Below are 20,562 nucleotides of genomic sequence, written 5' to 3'. Positions count from 1 at the left end.
CCTCGCAGCAGCCTGGCAGCGTGGTCATGCGGTCAGTGTCCTGGGCTGCCACCAGGGAGGGACTTCTGTGCCTCGCAGCAGCCTGGCAGCGTGGTCATGCGGTCAGTGTCCTGGGCTGCCACCAGGGAGGGACTTCTGTCCCTCGCAGCAGCCTGGCAGCGTGGCCATGCGGTCAGTGTCCTGAGCTGCCTCCGTCCTTCTCCCCGCGACCCTTCACTTGCCTCCTACTCAGGCTGGCCTCATGGTCGCTCGTGGCCTGGCTGCTGTCAGGAATAAAGTCCAGTCCCCTCCCAGGAGCCGTAGCTTACATCGCCTCTCCATCTAATTGGTCGGAACACATTCCATGCCTGTCCCTGTCAGCAATAGAGGCTGGGAGAGCACGTGGCTGCTCCTGTTTTCTGTCTTACCTTATTAAGAAAAAAGGATAGGTCAGGCGCAGTGGCTCACACCTGTAATTCCAGCACTTTGGGAGGCTGACGCGGACAGATCATGAGGTCAAGAGATCGAGACCATCCTGGCCAACATGCTGAAACCCCGTCTCTACTAAAAATACAAAATTTTGCTGGACGTGGTGGCGCACGCCCACAGTCTTAGCTACTCGGGAGGCTGAGGCAGGAGAATCACTTGAACCCGGGAGGCGGAGCTTACAGTGAGCTGAGATCCGGCCATGCACTCCAGCCTGGGCGACAGAGCGAGACTTCGTCTCAGAAAAAAAAAAAAGAAGGAGAAGAAAAGAAGAAGAAGAAATAGCAATTCTAGGAGGCAACTAGCAGTTTCAGCCTCAGATAAGGAAACTAGAATGAAATGGTCTTGACTTGCCCAGATTTACAAACCAGTGATGAGTCAGGTTGTCAAGTAGCAATGATCCTGCATAGTATTTAAATTCCCTTGAATTTCTATATAGTCGTCCCTTGGTATCCTCAGCACAGACTGGTTCCAGACCCCTTCATGATACCAAGATCTGAGGATTCTCAAGCCCCTAAAAGTTGGCTTTCGATATCCTTGGACTCCCTATCCAGTCAGTTCCACCACTGGTGAAATTCATAGATGCAGAACCTGGGGCATGAAGGGCCAACTGTACTTCTCATGAACCGTCTTCTGGGGGCTGGGGAATTTTTGACTTATTCTATTCCTCCAAAGTTCAAGGTCCTATCTTAAGTTAATATAAATATATCATTGTACCTTACTTTATATATAACCAGGTGATTTAGAAAAGCAATGCTTACTAACAATGTTTTGCCAATTAAATCATGCTTAAAATGAGTTAGGGAAGTTTATATTTCTGATAAGTCAATTATCATTCTATTTTAAATGCTTTATATTTTATAAAAATATTTTAATTAGGCCGGGCTCTGTGACTCATGCCTGTAATCCCAGCACTTTGGGAAGCTCAGGCGGGTGGATCTCCTGAGGTCAGGAGTTCGAGACCAGCCTGACCAACATGGTGAAACCCCGTCTCTACTAAAACAAAAATTAGGCAGGCATGGTGGTACATGCCTGTAATCCCAGCTACTCGGGAGGCTGAGACAGGAGAATCACTTGAACCCTGGAGGCGGAGGTTTGCAGTGAGCCGAGACTGTACCCTTGTACTCCAGCCTGGGCGACAAGAGCAAAACTTCCATCTCAAACTATAAAAGAAAGAAAATTTTAATCGATCGGGTTTCTACTTGTCACAATTATTTGTATTTAAAGAGCAACTAGTCTGTAGTTAATTCTCCCTCACACTAAATCTCTAGAGAAAGGTAAGGACCTGCACCACCTGCACAAAAAGACAGAATGTAAGCCATGTCCACTTTTTATATTGACTTCGTGGGAAAAATAATATTTGGATAGGTTGCATTAAATAGATTATATGAAAATTGACTTTATGAGTTTATTTTTAAAAAGCTTTTAAAAATGTGATTACTGGAAAATCTAAAATTTCTTACATGGCTTATGTTTGTGGCTCACATTCTACACCTATTGGGCAGCACTGGTATGAAGGGGAAATTTATTGTACTTGATTTGGAATCGAACCTAGTTCAATCCTAAAGAAGCCATGTGGTCTGTCTGACCCTAGAGTCTTAGTTTGTAAACAAGGAGCAGAACCCGTCTTCACAGTGATGTGGGTGGGATACAGTGATGTCCTGTGGACCAAAGCACCTGGTAAACTGCAAAGCTCTGAACAAACATAAATGATTTTTATTTGTTAAATTAATACTTGTGACCACTGGGGCTACTATGATAATAATACATTCAGTTTACTATTTTCACAGCTCTTTTATACAAACCTATCCTAATTATCACCACACGCTTGAAGACAGGCCAGAAGGGATCACTGAGCCACTGTCCACTGAATCACTTGCCCAGGAGGAAACAGGTGCAGGCAGGTTAGACACACCTGCCTCAAGTCAGTGATGTGCACATGGAAAAAGACTGTGTGTTCAGTTTGAGAAAGCAGAGTCTGCTGTCAAGACCCTATGCCTCATTCTTAAAATCTGCCATATATTCAGTAACTCTGAGCCATAAAACAGGGATTGGCTTCAGGTCCTTCTCCAGGGCAGTGCCTCAGGTACACGTGGTCAGCTAGTGTGCACTTCCCTGGAAGCCTCGGGACCTCATTTGCCTGGTTGTAGTACATCAGCTTCTGTGAAGATGCTCTGAAATAGTTACTTTGGAAGCTTCTTTGTAGTTGATTTTTTAACTTTATCCTAGTGCAACTGCAACCATAAAATAACTAATTCCACATTTGATCTCTCACACAAGCCACATAACTATCTGCAGGGACGAAAGAACGGACCCCCAGTGCACCTTGCGAATGAGTGAGCCCTAGGAAATAGCATGTCCAGAGTCAGCCAAGATGTGGTCTAGCCAGAGGTCCTTGAAGAAATGTCCTACCACGACAGACCTGATAACACTGAGTCTGTTTTAGCTATTCTGCATGGACCTCTTAAGAGGAAAGGTGAATCAATGCTTAGAGCACAAGTCTAGATTCCAGCTTGGAGTATTAGTATTTTAACCCGGCTTGTATATAAAATTCTTAGACTTTGAACATGACTTAAGTTGTATAACCCTAACCTCTTATCACATACCAATATAAGAAAATGTATATTTTCTTAAGATTTCCGTAGTGCCAGTCCCATTTGTTTGAGACGAGAAAACTTTTTTCTTTCCTTGTGCCTGGGGTAGAAAAATGCTGCTTATCCCATTACGTACACCAGGGTCAAGCACTGCCTCACTATGACTGTCCCCCAGCTGAGGCACTCTCTGAATAGAGCTTCAGAGCTCTGAAACAGCTCACTCGAAAGCATCCTGTTTTCTTCTCATGTTGAAAATGGTTTCTGCCTTTTTTCAATTTGGATAATTCTGAGATTCTGAGAATTTTCTTCTTTCAGAAGAACTGGAATGATTTGTGATAACTTTTGACAGTTATCTAAATTGGATGACTCACTGACAATACACAGAGATAGGACTATTTCTTTCCTTTGAGAAAAAAAGAAATAGTGAACGTGTAGACTATCACCTACTCCCAGTTCAACCGAAAGCACTCATTGAACTTTCTAGTATTCTGTTTCTACTTATTATATTAGTATGGGTATAAAAATAAAATTAATAAGAAAGTTGAGTCCAAATTATAATAGATGATATCTAAACAACCACACATGAACATCAACATACTTACTTTTTTTTTAATTTTTAATTTTTTTGAGCCAGAGTCTCGCTCTGTTGCCCAGGCTGGAGTGCAGTGGCATGATCTTGGCTCACTGCAACATCCACCTCCCTGGTTCAAGCGATTCTCCTGCCTCAGCCTCCCGAGTACCTAGGACTACAGGCGTGTACCACCACACCCAGCTAATTTTTTGTATTTTTAGTGGAGACGGGGTTTCATCATGTTGGCCAGGCTGGTCTTGAACTTCTGACCTCAAGCAATCCACCCATCTCAGCCTCCCAAAGTGCTGGGATTACAGGCGTGAGCCACCGCACCTGGCCAAACATGAACATGTAATGGCCCGTGGTTGAATCTCAGATTCGATTGTCAATATTATAGCAATATTTATCATTGTAACATCTTAAGTTACCTTCTGAGGTGGGTAGGTTAGATGAGTAAGGTCAGTAACCTAACAAACATTTTACCTCTTTAAATGCTTTCTGTGCAGTTGGTATTTCATCCTCTACTTCTTATTTTATTACTGTGTTTGTACTTTCGCTTTTAAGTATTCTTTATAATGCCCTCTGGTGGTTTCCAAATGCAGTCATAACATGACATTAAAGCTGAGGCACACTGTTCTAGCTTTCATGAAGTCTGGATTCCTTTCCATGAGAAAATAAACTTGTCTTTTAAAAGATGTATGTAGATGTCATTTCCTTTCTTCTCTTCAGTTTTCTTCCCAAACTTTTAAAAATTAATGCATGCGTTGAAGAGAGGCTCTCGCTCCCAATGCTTTGCACACAGCTGCTTGGTTGAGCCTTGCGCCTTCCGTGTCTCGCTCGGGATGAAACCCGGCCCCACCCATCTCTCGAGACCTGCACTCAGGTTCGGTGGTTGTGACACACAACCTTCCTGCGGTCCTGCTTTCCCAGTGGTTTCTTGCCCACTCTGTGGGCCATGTACACTGTCCTCTGAGAACTTGCTCCTCTCCTTCCCTGTTCCTCCAAAGGGCTGGTCCCCCTTGCCCTTCCCGTCTCAGCGTCAATGTTCTCACAGTCTTGGGGGCCTTCTATGACCATCCTATTTAAAGCAGACCCCCATCATGATTGTTCTCTGAGTTCTCCTTCTTTTCTGTTCTTTTTTTTTGAGACGGTCTCACTCTGTCACCCAGGCTGGAGCGCAGTGGCGCGATCTCAGCTCACTGCAACCTCCGCCTCCTGGATTCAAGTGATTCTCCCACCTCAGCCTCCCGAGTAGCTGGGATACAGGCGCCCGCCACCTCGCCCAGCTAATGTTTGTATTTTTAGTAGAGACGGAGTTTCACCATGTTGGCCAGGATGGTCTCGATCTCTTGACCTCGTGATCCGCCTGCCTCGCCTCCCAAAATGCTGGGATTACAGGCATGAGCCACCGCGCCTGGCCAAGTTCTACTTCTTTTATTCATGACACTTATTATTTTGAATTATGTTATTTCTATACTTTTTTAAACCATTTTGTCGACTTTGACTTTCATGGTCGTGTCTCCTGCCTGAAATGTTCACATAATGAGAATTCTGTCTTACTTACTCCTGTATCTTCCTTACCTAGAGTAGTTCCTGGCACAAAGTGAAAACCTAAACAGCCTTAGGAGCTAAGATTCTTTCTAACTTATCTGGAAATGCCATTGGTTGGGCATATTTTCAAGTTTCATTTTCTGACTTAATGTAGATAGAAAATGACTGTTTACAGTCTATCTGATATAAAGATCCTGTATATCCTCTAGGTCATTATTATTAACATTAAATTTTGTTGAACAGTTCCGGAGATGGGGAAGATCTGGGAGACTGAGCTCGTCCCAGATCATAGCTCAGAATCTGCGTTCAGTATATAAACCCCTGTATCTGCTCCTCATCGTGTACTGCCCTCTTAGAAGGGGAGAATTTTGAAGAAAATTTGTAGTCAAATCTGAGTTTTATTTTAATTGAATTAGATATACTTTGGAGTCTCAAGATTGATTCATTCTAAAATACGAAGTACAAAACATATGCCATACCTAAAACTCAATGACTAGGAGTTTACTTTTCAGATTGTGTTTTCTGTTCCATTCCATTAATCTGGAAAATGTGGACCTTGGGGCCGTATTCACTTGTGTTAAATATGTCTTCATAGCCAGTGCTTGTTTTTGAATTTTATGGTATGCTGTTTTCCCTTCAGCCATGTCAGTTTGAACAGTGCATCGTGTGTTCTCTGCAGTCGCTGAAGGGGGTCCTGGAGTGTAAGCCGGGAGAGGCCAGTGTAAGTATTCGAACTCCGCTCGGACTCCACAGTTTCCCAGGAGCCCTTGGGAATCAGAGTGGTAAAGTTTTGACTCATTGTATTGCAAGATCTTTTCTCCCTCTTTGCTTGCTTGTTCCTTTTAGTTTAACTGCGTAGGTGTGCTGATGTCTGATTCCAAGACAGGCTGATGCAGGTTGAAGTGTGAGTGCAGGTGTTGTAGGTAGAGCGGTTACAGTGACCGCACTTTGTGGACAGTGATTGATGGGCCTGGCTCTTGACCATCAGCCCAGGACTACATTGTCTTCTCCAGCCCGAGTCACTACAGTGAGGAAACCCCCCCAGTAGGCCCACTCTTCACGCGTGTCCTTCTTTTAGAGGAAGGACACCACTCCTGTAGCAGTGTTGCACGTTTTAACTGTTTATATCTAACTTCATACACAACAAGCCTTTTTTTCTTAGCAAAGTCCAAAAAGTTTAATCAAAATTCTTCCTTGCAGGTCTTTCAACAACCTAAAACACAGGAGGAGGTTTGCCAACTAAGCATTAATATAATGCAGGTAATAATTGAAAGCAGTAATGCCCAAAGCCTCAAATAATACTAAGTATCAGTCAACCCTTCTCCTATCCATCATCTGCAGACGACGTTCACTAAACATGCATTCTTTTTTCATCTTGTCTGTGGACATAATAGTTTAGGGTAAGTGGGTAACAAAGTTTAACGTAAGATTAATTCCAACTTGTTTTAGCAATACCCAAATGTTTCATTTACGTTACGCTCCCCTTTCCTGTGTTCTCTTGGTACCTCACACATATTCTGTTAGAGCACAACGTAAATTCAGTGGTAATTAGTTGCTGACGTCCTGTCTGGGGTGTAAAGGATTGTTCTTGGAGCCAGTGCTTTGCAGGCACAGAAAGTTGAGAATGTGGGTGAGTGAATGAGGAAACGTCTTTTTCCGAAAATATCTTCACACGCTTAATAGTTGATCAAAACGTAGCACTTCTAATCTTCCATTACTCACGTGATAGATGTGGATGGGATATATATTTCGTCGTTAATGGGGCATATACAGTATATACACATATTCATGCATGCATACAACACCACACCACTAATGAGATCTGTAATTCTACTTTATGTAAAGTTGTCTTTAATGTCCAAATAGATTAATATCTAGGAGTTCATTCCTCTGAGAGTTCTGAAACTTATTTTTTCACTTAGGTTTTTATATACTGTCTGGAACAGTTGAGCACCAAGCCTGATGCAGATATAGATACTACACAGTAAGTAAAAATTAAACTAATCTCATTAATGCATTTAGGAGAATTAAAAACACAGGCTCAAATTTTATACTTGGTCTTATATCCTAAGACTTCTAGTAAGAAAGATTATTCATATTTAATAGTTTTTTAAAAATATTTGACCTATATTCTTTCTGTAGTTTATCTTTTCAACTCATCTTTGCCTTATTAGAGACGTATCAAGCAAATTGAAGACATGATTAGCTTATTATCCAATGAACAGGTTTTATAAATAATAAAGTATTAAATATAAACATATAACTCCTAGTTGATTATTTGTATGAGTCTGGTGTTAGGGGAAGGCACCGTTACTCTTGTTAGAGACTAAGCATGTTGATAGAATTATGTGTGGGTCAAGCTTAGTTATTGGAGCTCCAGCGGACTCATGTTAACTCTTGATGTTTACAAATCTGTGTAGTAATTTTTCATAATGCTGTTGTATAGGACAGCATTGTAAAGTGCTGTTTTTTGTTTTTTGTTTTTTTTAAGAAATCTGTTCTTTCTGAATTATACTTGGCATGTGTTACTTCTGTGTACTTTATGCTCTGACACAGATGATACTGAAATAAATGCCTCTTACATCTTCAGTTGACAATTTGGGAATTTATCCATGTTTGTCTATTTACTGGTTTTGGCTTTGGCTTTTCAGCATATAAAACTGTCACCTCCCTAGAGACCCAATAAGTTTTTAATTCTTCTAGGTTTTCTTTTATTTGATTTCATATTTTTAGCTCATGATTTCACCAGGAATTTGCTGTCAGTCAGATCCCTGATATTACGGATTAAATTTCACATTGCCCGTGTTAACAGGTTATCCCTAGGACCTTCTTTGAACTGTTAACTGTTAAGTCTAAAGCACTTATTAAAAATTTCTGGCCGGGCGTGGTGGCTCATGCCTGTAATTCCAGCACTTTGGGAGGCCAAGGCGGGCAGATCACGAGGTCAGGAGTTTGAGACCAGCCTGGCCAACATGGTGAAAACCTGTCTCTACTAGAAATACAAAAATTAGCCAGGTGTGGTAGCAGGTGCCTGTAATCCCAGCTGCTCAGGAGGCTGAGACAGAAGAATCGGTTGAACCTGGGAGGCGGAGGTTGCAGTGAGCCAAGAACGCGCTGTTGCACTCCAGCCTGGAGGACAAGAGCAAGACTTCATCTCAAAAAAAAAAAAAAAGTTATGTGACTTTCACCAAATGTTTTCCACATAATTCATTGCATTTTAAAATTTGCATATAGTTCATTGCATTTTTGAATTTGAGTGCTTTATTTGTAACCGTTTCTACTTGCTTCTATGTTCAGTCTCTCTGTGGATGTTTCTTCCCCTGATTTGTTTGGAAGTATCCATGAAGACTTCAGCTTGACCTCTGTAAGTCAGACGGTAACTAGAAAGTAAACCGCTTTAAAACTGTATGACAACAATTTCACAAATCTGATTCCTTTGTTCCTGCCTCGTTGCTGTAGCATGCGGTGTAGGACACTGTGCTGTGCTTTGGAGCTCTGTTATGTGAAATGTTCAGGAAAGTATAATTTACATGAATTTCACACTTCACATTTTCAGCTGAAGTTGCAATTTCAGGCATTCCATATACTGTCTGCGTCTGTGTGGTTTCTGGGTGTTAAATGGGTGCCTTTGTAGTTCCTGGTGCTTGAGAGTTGCCATGATGGATTGGGGAGGGGGCAGAGGACAAGGGTGCCATCCCCCTCACAGCTCTTGCCTCTTCAGCCAGAGAAGTTCTGTTTTTCTCTGCTTTATTTCTGTAAGTTCGCTCATAGCCTTTAATTTGAGTACAGCCTCAACTCTACACACACACACTTATACACAAACAGATGTATGCACACACTGCTTATATACATATGTATATATACACACATACTTTTAAAAATGTATATATGTATTCAAGAAGATTCACAAACATATATTATCACGTGTATAAATTCATCTGTTGAAACTCAAACTCTAGCTGTCATAAATAAAATAACCCTTTCTGGCCAGGCATGGTGGTCACGCCTGTAAGCCCAGCACTGTAGGAGGCCGAGGCAGGTGGATCACTTGAGGTCAGGAATTCGAGACCAGCCTGGCCAACATGACAAAACCTTGTCTCTACTAAAAGTACAAAAATTAGTTTGGTGTGGTGTCAGGCGCCTGTAATCCCAGCTACTCAGGAGGCCGAGGCAGGAGAGTCGCTTCAGCCCAAGAGGAGGCGTTTGCACTGAGCCAAGATAGCTCCACTGTACTCCAGCCTGGGTGACAGAGTGAGACTCCATCTCAAAAAAATAATAATAAATAACCCTCTTTGGTTTGTCATGAGTTGGAAGGGTGTGTGTGTGTGTGTGTGGTGTGTGTGTCTGTCTCACGGGAAAACTGTTTGACCCAAATTTTCTGCTATGTATAGAAGTATGAATACCCAAATAAGGGATTTGGTATATTAGAAAAAATATGGTTTGATCCAAGTAATTTAAAAAATTATTCTAGATTCAATTCCTTGGATGACTAGGTAGAGAATGATACCATTCACTGAGATAGAGAATTCAGGGAAAAAACAGGTTCAAGAGAACCCATTTTTTTTTTTGTTTTTGTTGTTGAATGGGTGACATACAGGTAGAGATATCCAGTGGGTGGTTGAATGTCCTTGTTTAGATCCCAGGAGAGAAATACAGATACAGATTTGTGAATCAGCAGCACATGAGCAATATATAAGGCCTGGGAGTAGATAAGAACACTAAGAATTCTGGCTGAACAAAAAAGAAAATGCTGGTTCTTCTGTTGAGCCAGAATTGCAGGTGGAGTCACCCCAGGAGTGGTGGCAGCCGTCCGGAGCCATCCCAAAGCGAGGTCAGCTGGCGTTCCAGAGAAGGAAGTGTGAACTGCAGGGTGATCAGTGCAGAGCATTAGGGAGCGACATGCAGGGGACGGCCCTGAGTCCGCACAGGCAACAGCAGGGAGCGACGTCCTGCCCAGGTGTGTCGGCAGTGAGGGGGCTGGGTATGGATTTTACAGGAGGGTTTAAAGCATTGCCTCAGGGCGGGGCTGGTTTCTGCTGTTTAGTGACATGGTTGATCCTTCAGTGTTTTCCAGCTGTAGCCTAAAGAGTGTCATCAGTGCCTGGTGGGGGGAGGTCGGGGTCCCCACTTGGGGGAAAGCAGCCAGCTGGCCCGGTCAGAGCCGCCAAGGCACTCTGTGCTCCTGCAACAGGGCGCCCAGAGAAAGCGAGGGAAGCTGGGGAACCCCACCCTCGTTGGATGAGAGAAGGGCCAAATATATAAAAATAATGTTGAGGGTGCCAGTATTTATGGGCTCACCAGTAGCAGAGGGCCTCAGTTTGCCCTGAAAAGGGTTCATCAGAGAGATAGAAGGAAATCCGGATACAGCAGCACCGCACTCCTGAGAGGGATGGAAAATCGCATTTAAACAAAGGAATGCTTGGCAGCCTCAAGGGCTGAGGGGCTTGTGGAGGATGGAAATGCAGCAGGCTAGGGGAGTCCTGTGGAGACAGGGCTGCAGGAGAGGACCTCCCGAACAGAGACTGCTGGAGTCTTCCCCTTGCTGGCACTCTTGAGTCCTCAGGCACTCCCTCCTGGTGTGCTGTGCCCCTGCACTTGGGGTGGTCCTGCTCTTGTGCCTCGTCCAGTGGGTGGAGCACAGGAGTCAGCCCTGGACTCCCTGTGACCCGCGACGCTGCAGCTCTCTGCTGACTCGCATTGAGCCTATTCTCAACGATCCCCAGGCCCCTCACATGTGTCTCTGCAGGTTGCAGGGCCTCCTCTCTCCTGCCTTACTCTCCAGTGTTTTTTTGTGACTAAATTCAATTCCTCTGTATTCTCCATTGAAAGCTATCTCATTAGATTTGGTGCGATCTTCTCAGGGTCTTTCTTGTTCTGTTATCCAGAAGGGAAGCAGCTATGGTAAGAGGGATACCTAGATTTGGAGTCAGAAGACACTGGATCACATCCTGTGTGACCTTGGGCACATCACTGAGCGGGCGCAGGCCCCGTGTTCTCCTGAACAAAACTGTGGTGGTGATGCCTGCGTCATAGAGATGCTGTGGGGAATCACTGAAATAACACGAGACCGTATTCGTCACCTGCACGTGCTGCGTTTGATAGGTGGAGCTGTTGTTTTCAAATATACGTCTCCGTCTTAGTTGTTAATAAGCTTCTGATTAGTCATCCAGGGTTGAGAGTCTGTGCGGTTCAGTTTTTCTTTCCACTTTTATTGCATCTGAATGATTAGATTTGAGCAACAATGTACTTGTAGGAGTCAGACTTTAAATCACTCAAATAGCTTTTCTGTGTTTTAAGAGCCATACAAATTACAATGGGGAAAACAAAGAGAATTAACAGGGCAGAGAAGATGTGGCAGGCTCAGGTCTGCAAGATAAGGAGGCTTGAGTCTGGAAGGAAAAAGTAATTAAGGATTGATTTTCAAAACTGAGCAACCAGCTGAGGTTTTTGAGTCAAACAGCGTGTTCAGGGCAGCTGATGAAATGTCACGTTTAGTTATTCCTTGTCCTTGCAGGGACTGTGTCATGGTAATTCCAGGCCCAGGGACTGGAGGGGAGTGCTGCGTCCTCGTCCCTACCTCACCTGGACGAGTTTCCAGTGCTTATTCACTGTGTTCCTTCTGGCCGTTTATTCACGAAATGTGGAGGAGTATTATACATAATACAACCCTATTTACCGTGTCTTGTACCCCATTTCCTATCCATAGGGTAATTCAAGGCCATTCACTTGTTTGACAATCCTTTAATAATCCCTGGGCCTTTTACTTACATTTGTTGACCAAAAACAGCTAGTGAATAGGCTATACACTCTGCCAGAAATAAAGATGGGAACATTTAAAATAAAAGAATCTAGAAAGTTTTTGGAAACTGTTGAGCTAAATGAAAGTATTGGGAGATATAAAACATGCTTGGCAATTAAATTCAAGGATGTTATCTTTTTTCCACATATCCACACTTACTATATCGAATTATTTTACTGTAAGTTGTTCTGGTTATGCACAGAAAGAGCATGCAGAGTATGTGATGGAAAGGGTTTTTTTTGCCAAAGGTTTAGTCAAAGGATCTAAGTCAAGGCTCTAGATGAGTCAAAGTTGTTCCAGAGAAGGCCTGCCCACCTGCAGGAGCATGGGTCGGGCGCCCTGGTGAACCGCACCAGCAGCATCAGGGCAATTCCTGGAATTTTATTTACCAAGTAGTTTTGAACTGTGAAAAGACACAGTGTTTATTAGCATTTGTGTCTGGTAATTTTTGTAAGAAATTACTTTAGGTCGACAGAATCCTGGAGAATGTAGAAATAACTGGCTTGTACCCTTTCCTGTTGGCTACACTGACCGCAACCTAAGGTGGAGTCCTCCACCCTCAGCGACCCTCACTCCCCGTTAGAGGGAGATTGCTCCTTGTTTTCTTCTGCAAACACAAACAGTTCTTAATGGCCTAAGGTGTTTGAAGGAGCCCATCATACAGATGTATGGCAGTATAATTCTCTTCCAAGTTATAAAAAATTTATGAACTGTTTTATAATAGTTTCTACATTTTAAATGTAATTAGTTATTAAAAATATTTATTCCCGTAGCCTTTTCTTATATACAAAGTATTCAGTAAACAATATAGTAGAACACTTTTCATAAGAAACACTGATCCCAGTTCCCAACTGATCCTAGTTAATGGGATTTTATCAATCTGTTTTTCCATACGAGCTGTTAAGTTTTAAAGGAAATATTTGATTCTTTAGTATATTGCATGTAACTCTAAGCAAATAGTGAAGTAGCAGGATTTTATTGTGTTTCTCTTTATGTTATGATATTGGGAAAGAAGCAGCCGAGAACAGCAAAGCATTGAATATTGACGTTAAAGAGCGGAGATTATAATTAAACTTGGCGAGTGTTCATCAGCTCTTCTCTCTGGCACTATAAATGTGATTTTCTAAAACTGTGTTTTGCTTTTAGGAACAGCGCCTTTTGATAGTCCTAAGTAATTGCTGCTTTCTAGAACGTCACACCTTCCTAAATATCGCGGAACATTTTGAAAAGCACAACTTCCAGGGAATAGAAAAAATAACACAGGTAAGCGAGTTCATGTACAATGCACAAGTCGGGGGTTTTACCAGCTCAGTTTGCAAGTTGTTTCCTCACCTGTGTTCTTCTGCTGTCAGTGCCCATTCCCTCTGCGTGCTGCCCCACGCCCACACTGCTGCCCATTCCTTCTGCGTGCTGCCCCACGCCCACACTGCTGCCCATTCCCTCTGCGTGCTGCCCCACGCCCACACTGCTGCCCATTCCTTCTGCGTGCTGCCCCACGCCCACACTGCTGCCCATTCCCTCTGCGTGCTGCCCCACGCCCACACTGCTGCCCATTCCCTCTGCGTGCTGCCCCACGCCCACACTGCTGCCCATTCCTTCTGCGTGCTGCCCCACGCCCACACTGCTGCCCATTCCTTCTGCGTGCTGCCCCACGCCCACACTGCTGCCCATTCCTTCTGCGTGCTGCCCCACGCCCACACTGCTGCCCATTCCTTCTGCGTGCTGCCCCACGCCCACACTGCTGCCCATTCCTTCTGCGTGCTGCCCCACGCCCACACTGCTGCCCATTCCTTCTGCGTGCTGCCCCACGCCCACACTGCTGCCCATTCCTTCAGCGTGCTGCCCCACGCCCACACTGCTGCCCATTCCTTCGGCGTGCTGCCCCACGCCCACACTGCTGCCCATTCCTTCTGCGTGCTGCCCCACGCCCACACTGCTGCCCATTCCTTCTGCGTGCTGCCCCATGCCTACACTGCTGCCCATTCCTTCTGCGTGCTGCCCCACGCCCACACTGCTCCCGCCTTCCCCCGCTCCATCTTTGGATGGTTCCCTTCCTTCCCGTGGTTCACCTTGAATGGCTGATATAATACTCTTTTCTTTTCTCTAGAGCAAAACTGCCTCAAGGTTAGAGCTGGTTCTCTCCTGACCTGAGCTGTGGAAAAGGAGGGAAGAAAATAAGGAGGGAAAGGCAGCAAACCCAGATCTTTCAGAATTACCACATATTTGACTCTTTTTAGGTGAACACTTTAGATACAGCCAGCAGCAAACTCCCTGAGCCTGCAGAAAAACCTCTTCCTGCTTCTTCACACCTCTCCTTCCTCTCTCCCTTTCTGTATGACCTCAGGGATGCTTTTGCTTTGCTGCTTTGCGCGTGCACGCATGCACACACGCCCGCTGGCTCAGAACAGCTGTGGGACGCTCTGTATCCTACCTGAAAAACATGTCCTCCCTACTCTCCAGTCACAGCGTGCAGAAAGGCGGGCAAAAGGGACACAGTAGAAATTAATGGAGTGAGTTTTCTTAGTGTTACACTTTGTTGTTTATATATTTTTCAACTAAGCAGAAAAGGAAAAAAATGAAGTAACCTTGTTATTAAGGTTGATTGGTTCCTGGGCAAAGGTTTATCAGATTTCTCAGTAAAACTATGCTGGTACCACTTTTTAATGTCAGTACAGTTTTCTCAATGCAAAGAATGAGAACGATAATGATCTGGTTAATCTTATAATCAACATGCACTCAGGATTACCTACTTTTTATAGATGGTGGTTCCAGTTCATGAACCACGTTGGGATTTTTTTGGTCAAAGAATGAAAATGTCAGAGTGGGCGGTCCTGTCTTGTTTTCCTGCCTTTTCGTAAAGATTAATCATCCTGATGAGAAATGTTGTGGCTTAAGCCTTTGGGGCCAAATGTCTCGTGTATTTCCAGACATTTTGTGTCAAGATTTGCAAAGTGCGATCTTGCAGTAAAACAGTGGCTGTTTGTAGAAGGTGGCTGCTTTGTTTTTATTTAACAATAATGACATGAATATATTTATTGGAGGAATTTTATTTATTTTAAAATATGTGAGATGATTAGGAATTGCATGTAAAAGAAGCAACAAGTTTGGTTTTCTCTAGGTTTTTTGCAGTGCTAAGTAGGAACTGTTGCTTCACTTTATATCATTAAGAAGTATAATTAAATTAATTTTTAAAAAGATTTTTTCATATCCTTCCTTGTCTTTGTCCAGATCATTTTGAGACCAAGGTAATACAGATGGTCTGGAGATGTAGCAATATAAATGGTAGGCTCTTTCCCACTCAGAATGTGGATTTTTTTTTTAATTGACCATCTTGAATATTTTGAAATTCAGTTGTGTTTAAAATGAATAGATAGTAAACTCGATTTAGATGATAACATTTGCACTGATTTTATTAATTTGTGAATCTGTTACTTTCATGATTCCAACCAAGTAAAATCTATTTCTGGCATCAAAGGGAAAGGTCTGCTGACTGCCACTGTTTTATAGTTTTCCCTCCAAATGACAAATAATTCTAGAGGCATCGATCCCAGAAAAGTCACAGGGCACAGGTCACAGTGGCTGGCTCATTCATTCCCTCTCTGCTTCTGCACTTGAAGATGAGGGTCTCTCATAGGGGGACCTCCTGTCACTGGGCATCCTCATGTCACTGGGGGTCAGACCTTATCTCAGACTCCTCTGCTGTGAGCCAGGGTTGGCCAAGTGTTGCTTCTGGGTATATTTCCTCCTGCTTTCTTTTTGGTACTTATGCCAGGAGAAGCATGAAACGGCCAGTTTTTCATTCCCTTCACCTGTTCCTCACCTTGGACCATGGAGATAAATTAGCCTTAATATAGGAACAGGAGACAAATGCATGTTTTTAGGGGATTATTAAAATGTAATGATCGGTGACGCTCGAAGCTAGAATGATTTTGTACGTACACTTTTATTTGGTGCACATAGTCCTGGGACGAAATCAGGGATGGTATCATCAGCTCCATCATCTTCCTAGAGAAAGGTACCCAGAGAGGTCAAGGACTTGACCTGTAAGTAGCACAGCAAGGCAGGACTCAAAATTACATCTCCTCATTCTAAATCCGGGATGCTTTCCGGTCCGGCACCACGCATCTTCAAGAACAAAACTGGTCTCATGAGAATGCAGTTGACCCTTAAATAACTCAGAGATTGGGGTGCCAACCCCCTGTGCAGTCGAAAATCTGAGTATAACTTCTTGACTACCCCAAAACCTAACTACTAGTAGCCTCCTGCTGGCTGGAAGCCTTAGGAATAAAACAGCACATCAACATGCATTTTGTGTATCATCTGTTGCATACTGTATTCTTGTAATGTCGTAAGCTGGAGAACAGAGAATGTTAAGACAGTTGTTAGGAAGAGAAAGTGTGGTAACACTATTCATGAGGTGGAGTGAATCATCGTTCTGAAGGTCTTCGTCCTCACGTGGAATGGGCTGAGGAAGAACAACAGGAGGGTCGGTCTTGCTGTGTCAGGGTGGCAGAGGTGGAAGAAAGTGGGTGCACAAGTGGACCCATGTAGTTCAGACCCATGTTGTTCAAGGGTCCACTGCACAACAAAGAAATGAAAGCAGGACGTGAGGCTGGCTGGCTGGTGAACATTGCTTTGGCCTTTTTGAAACCACATTGAATGGTAATTCTTGAGATCAGGGTATCCAAATCATCGTGTTCCACAAGGTTCCTCCTTAAAAATAAGCCCCATTATAAACCTTTGGTGGACTCGGTGCTGTTTGAATCCAGACAGTGTGTGCCAACAGGGAGCGTCCTGCCATGTGCGTGCATTTTCATCAGTATTGCCCGTGCCGTTTAACTTTTGCTCAAGTCCTGGAGATGTCTTTTTCCAGTTATGCATTTTTTTTTTCAAGTTATAAAAGTAAGACCCAACCATTATTTTTAAAAAGAAAAAGTATTGGGAAGTCTAAAAAATAAAATAAAATAAAATAATCTATAATGCACTAACCAAAGGTAGACACTACTGTTTTAGTATTTGTAGTAACCATGACTTTATATATCCTATCTATATGTTATCAAAATATGAAACATGGTGAAAAGGAATTTGAGAAAAAAGAAACATTTTTCTGAATTCACTTGACATTGTGTTTTTCTACTGAGTATATTCTGTTGTGTGTACTTTTCCATTTTTGTTGAAGATTTCTGTAAAATGTGTTTTATGGCTTTATAACATTTGTTAGTGTAGGTATACCATAGTATTTTTAACCTCTCCCATACTGGCAACCTTAAGGTCATTTTAAATTGTTGTTGTTGTTCCTGAGAAGTGAAAGATAGTCTTTGATCACATGTCTAATGACTTCCTCACGATAGACTCCCAAAGCAGATTCACAGCCCCAAAGACACTTGGTAAATATTGCCAGATTGCTTTTTGGAAGCTGATCTCATCACATTTCTGTCATCTTTTTAATTACGATGTTTAGTTCCATAGGTTAAAATAGGCTTTCGTTGTATTTTAATTTGCATGCCTTTTTCTGTTTAGGAGGTTAGCGCTTTTTCTTCTGTTCATTGACTGTATTCTAGAAGAGCTAATTTTGAAGGCTCTTAAAGAGTTAAGAAATATATTGCAAATAAGTTGCAATTTAAGTGTGCAAACCAAATTTGCCACCAACCAAATTCTTTCAGACCTCTGAGAAAGAAAAAACAGAGCTGTGTGGTTAATAAACTTCAGCATATAATTTTATTGTGGTAGGTATAATTACATAATTCCAGGGAGTGTTTTTACCTATATAAAATACTTTTTTAATGGGTCCCAGTCTTTAAAAAGCATCGAATTCAGAATTTGTATACTTGCACATTTTCACCTGACGAAGCCTGTAGACATTAAACACGCCTGGCATTAAATTTTTAATTGAAGTTTTATTTGAAGCCTGTATATGTCTTTCAGAAGCTCCAGTGTGAAAGGTGTGGAGGGGCAGCGCCTTTTTCTTGTATGTCCAGGGAAGTTCCTTTATATGGAGCAGCTGATTTTAAAGAGTTTTGCTTTAACTGCATATACTGTATTTTGCATATTTGATTATTTTAGCTGAATGGAATATAGTTAAATTTCAAGTTGGAAACCATGTGAATACCTAGATGTGAATGAGTGCAGTGTTATGTCTTCACTACTGTGTTATCTCTGTATGTGTGTGTTTCATCTTCCTTGCTGTGCTGTACAGATAAACAAAATCAGCTAAATTCTGTTTAGAGGCTATTTTATATAATAAGTTGTAAGTTAATCTCTTTCAGAGTTTAAGATCTTACAGACAGAAATTATAAGTTGATCAGATGTGTTTCTGCCTTCAAAACACTGAGGCTAAATTTTGGCCCTATTTGACCCTTGAGTTTCTTGTACAAGCAGGAAAGGAAAGAATAAACGTGCGTGCTTCGAGAGAGACGCCGTCAGAAGGGCTCAGAGACTGTGTCATGTACAAAGTGTTACCTCCCCAGTACAGAAAGTACCTGAGAAAAGGTTTCACAGAGCAAGAAAGGACATCAGAGTTCACATTCCAGATGCTGTTCAGAGAGCAGAGGAAAGGCACTGCATCTCTTTGGAAAGCTGGGAAGTGCGGGAAATAAGGAGTGAAACCGCTGGTTCTCCAATTGGGTAGAGTGTGGCTTTCCTAAGCCAAAAGCCTTGAACCTAAGCCAATAAAATGTAACCCACATACATAATTGTGTTAACCATCCCCTGTATTTCTGTTCTCTGGGCATTTGATTTGTCTGCTTCCTCTTCGTACTCGGCAGTTTCTGTAGACAGCCTCATCTGCCGCCACAGCTTCACCCATCACTGGTGGATGCCCGTGATTCCCACATTCTTTATTTTTGACCTGCTTGTCATTCTGAGACCTTAGGTCTGTTTCCTACCAGACATCCTCCCCGGAAGTTTCCATTGAGATTTCAAAGCAACCTGGCCAAACCCGTCATCTTCCTCCTTCAAAACAGCTTCTCTTTCGTGTGTCCCCGACTTAGCCAGCGGCCACTGTGAGCCACTGAGTCACAACTTGGGAATGCCTCCTTTTTTTCTGTTTTGTTTATTCATTTTAATTGACAATAATTGTGGGTTTTTGTGGTGCACAATGTGATGTTTGATCTATGTATACATGGTAGAGTCAGTCAAACTGATTAACATATCCATCACCTCACCAGCTTACGTTTTGTAGAGGACATTAAAAATCTTTTAGCAATTTTGAAATATACAATACATTATTATTAACTGTGGTTACCATGCCATGCCCTTCGATCAACACCTCCCCTTTCCCGGCCCCACTCTCCCCTCAGCCCCGGTAACTACCATTGTACTCTCTGTTTCTGTGATAATGACTTTTGTAGATTCCACAGAAGAGTGAGATCACAGTACTTGTTTTTCCATGCCTGGTTTATTTCACTGAGCATAAGGTCCTCCAGCACCATCCACGTTGCAGATGGCAGAATTTCCTTCTTCTTTAAGGCTGTATAGTATTCTCTTGTGTATATGTACCACATTTTAAAAATTAATTCATCCATTACTGGGAATTATTCTTGACATCATTCCTCATGATGGTTTTTGCCAGTCTTTCTTCTCAACTCACCCCCTGAAGCATCTTCCAAATCTCTCTCTACCTCTCTAGTTTGCTGTTCCCGTCCCAGCTCAGCCCTTTTGCATCATCTGACAGCCATGGTGTGGCAGGGACCTTCCTCACAGCCAGTGTGAGCAGGGCGTTAGTGAAAATGAAGCCGTTGAGATAATAGAAATAGCTGCTAGCATTTATTGTATATTCACTTTCAGTGTGCTATGCAAGTTTCCTGAATATCTGTTTAAATCCTCACAACAAAAATTATGAGCTGTGTACTCCTGACGTTGGTCCTGCCTTATCACACATTAATACTGCCATTCTACTCTCTTTTTGTAGCATCTGCCTGTTAACTATTTGCACATCCATTTATTTTCAACTCATCTTTTCCCTTCTTTTTTTAAAAAATGAGGTATTTACCTGCAGTAAAAGGTACAAATCTTAAGCTTACGGATTGATGCTTAAGCATCACGCGGTCCAGCATGTGCATGCAGTCCAGCATCCATCACCAGATGAAAATACAAAGCCTTCCCTTGTGCCCTGTTTCAGCAGGCTCCCTTCTCAACAGCGTTCCAACTGCTATCTGCAGAGAATCATTTTGCCTGTCCCAGAACTTTACGTGGAGTTCCATGCAGTCTGTAGTCTTTTGTATCTGGCTTCTTTTGCGCCGAATTAATTTTCTGAGATTCATCCAAATTGTGTGTACCAGTGATTCATTTTCTTTTATTGCTGAGTTTAGATAACCAGATTTTGTTTAATCATTCTCATGGTGATGGACATTGGGTTGTCTCCAGTTTTAGGCCTTTATGGATAAAGTTATGGCGAATATTCTTGTCAGTCTCTTTGTGGACGTTTGTACTCACTGATCTTGGATACATGCCTTGAAGTGCAGTTGCTGGTAGTGGCACAAGCCAGTTAGGAACTCTGAGTCGTTTTCCAGAGTGTACATTCCATCAGTGATCAACTCGGTTATAAACTGCATCCTAGCCAACACTTAATGCTGCCAGTCTTG

The 20,562-nt window shown here is 42.7% G+C and overlaps 1 protein-coding gene across 5 annotated transcripts in view; it reads left to right on the top strand.

Annotated features, from left to right (window-relative positions):
- The window catches only part of EXOC2 (exocyst complex component 2), a 200,271-nt gene that overhangs the window by 131,657 nt on the left and 48,052 nt on the right, over positions 1–20,562 (top strand). For all 5 annotated transcript variants that reach the window (XM_033216034.1, XM_033216031.1, XM_033216032.1 and 2 more), the window contains 5 exons: positions 5,822–5,902; positions 6,382–6,441; positions 7,104–7,165; positions 8,479–8,545; positions 13,127–13,243. In XM_033216034.1, the coding sequence (XP_033071925.1) occupies positions 5,822–5,902; positions 6,382–6,441; positions 7,104–7,165; positions 8,479–8,545; positions 13,127–13,243 (387 nt within the window). The remainder of the gene's footprint in view (positions 1–5,821; positions 5,903–6,381; positions 6,442–7,103; positions 7,166–8,478; positions 8,546–13,126; positions 13,244–20,562) is intronic.

Source organism: Trachypithecus francoisi, unplaced genomic scaffold, assembly GCF_009764315.1.
Source record: "Trachypithecus francoisi isolate TF-2019V2 unplaced genomic scaffold, Tfra_2.0 Lachesis_group10, whole genome shotgun sequence".
In the NCBI taxonomy this organism is placed as follows: Eukaryota; Metazoa; Chordata; class Mammalia; order Primates; family Cercopithecidae; genus Trachypithecus; species Trachypithecus francoisi.
Note: the sequence above shows the minus strand (reverse complement) of the source record. Positions and strands in the feature narration are given on the sequence as shown.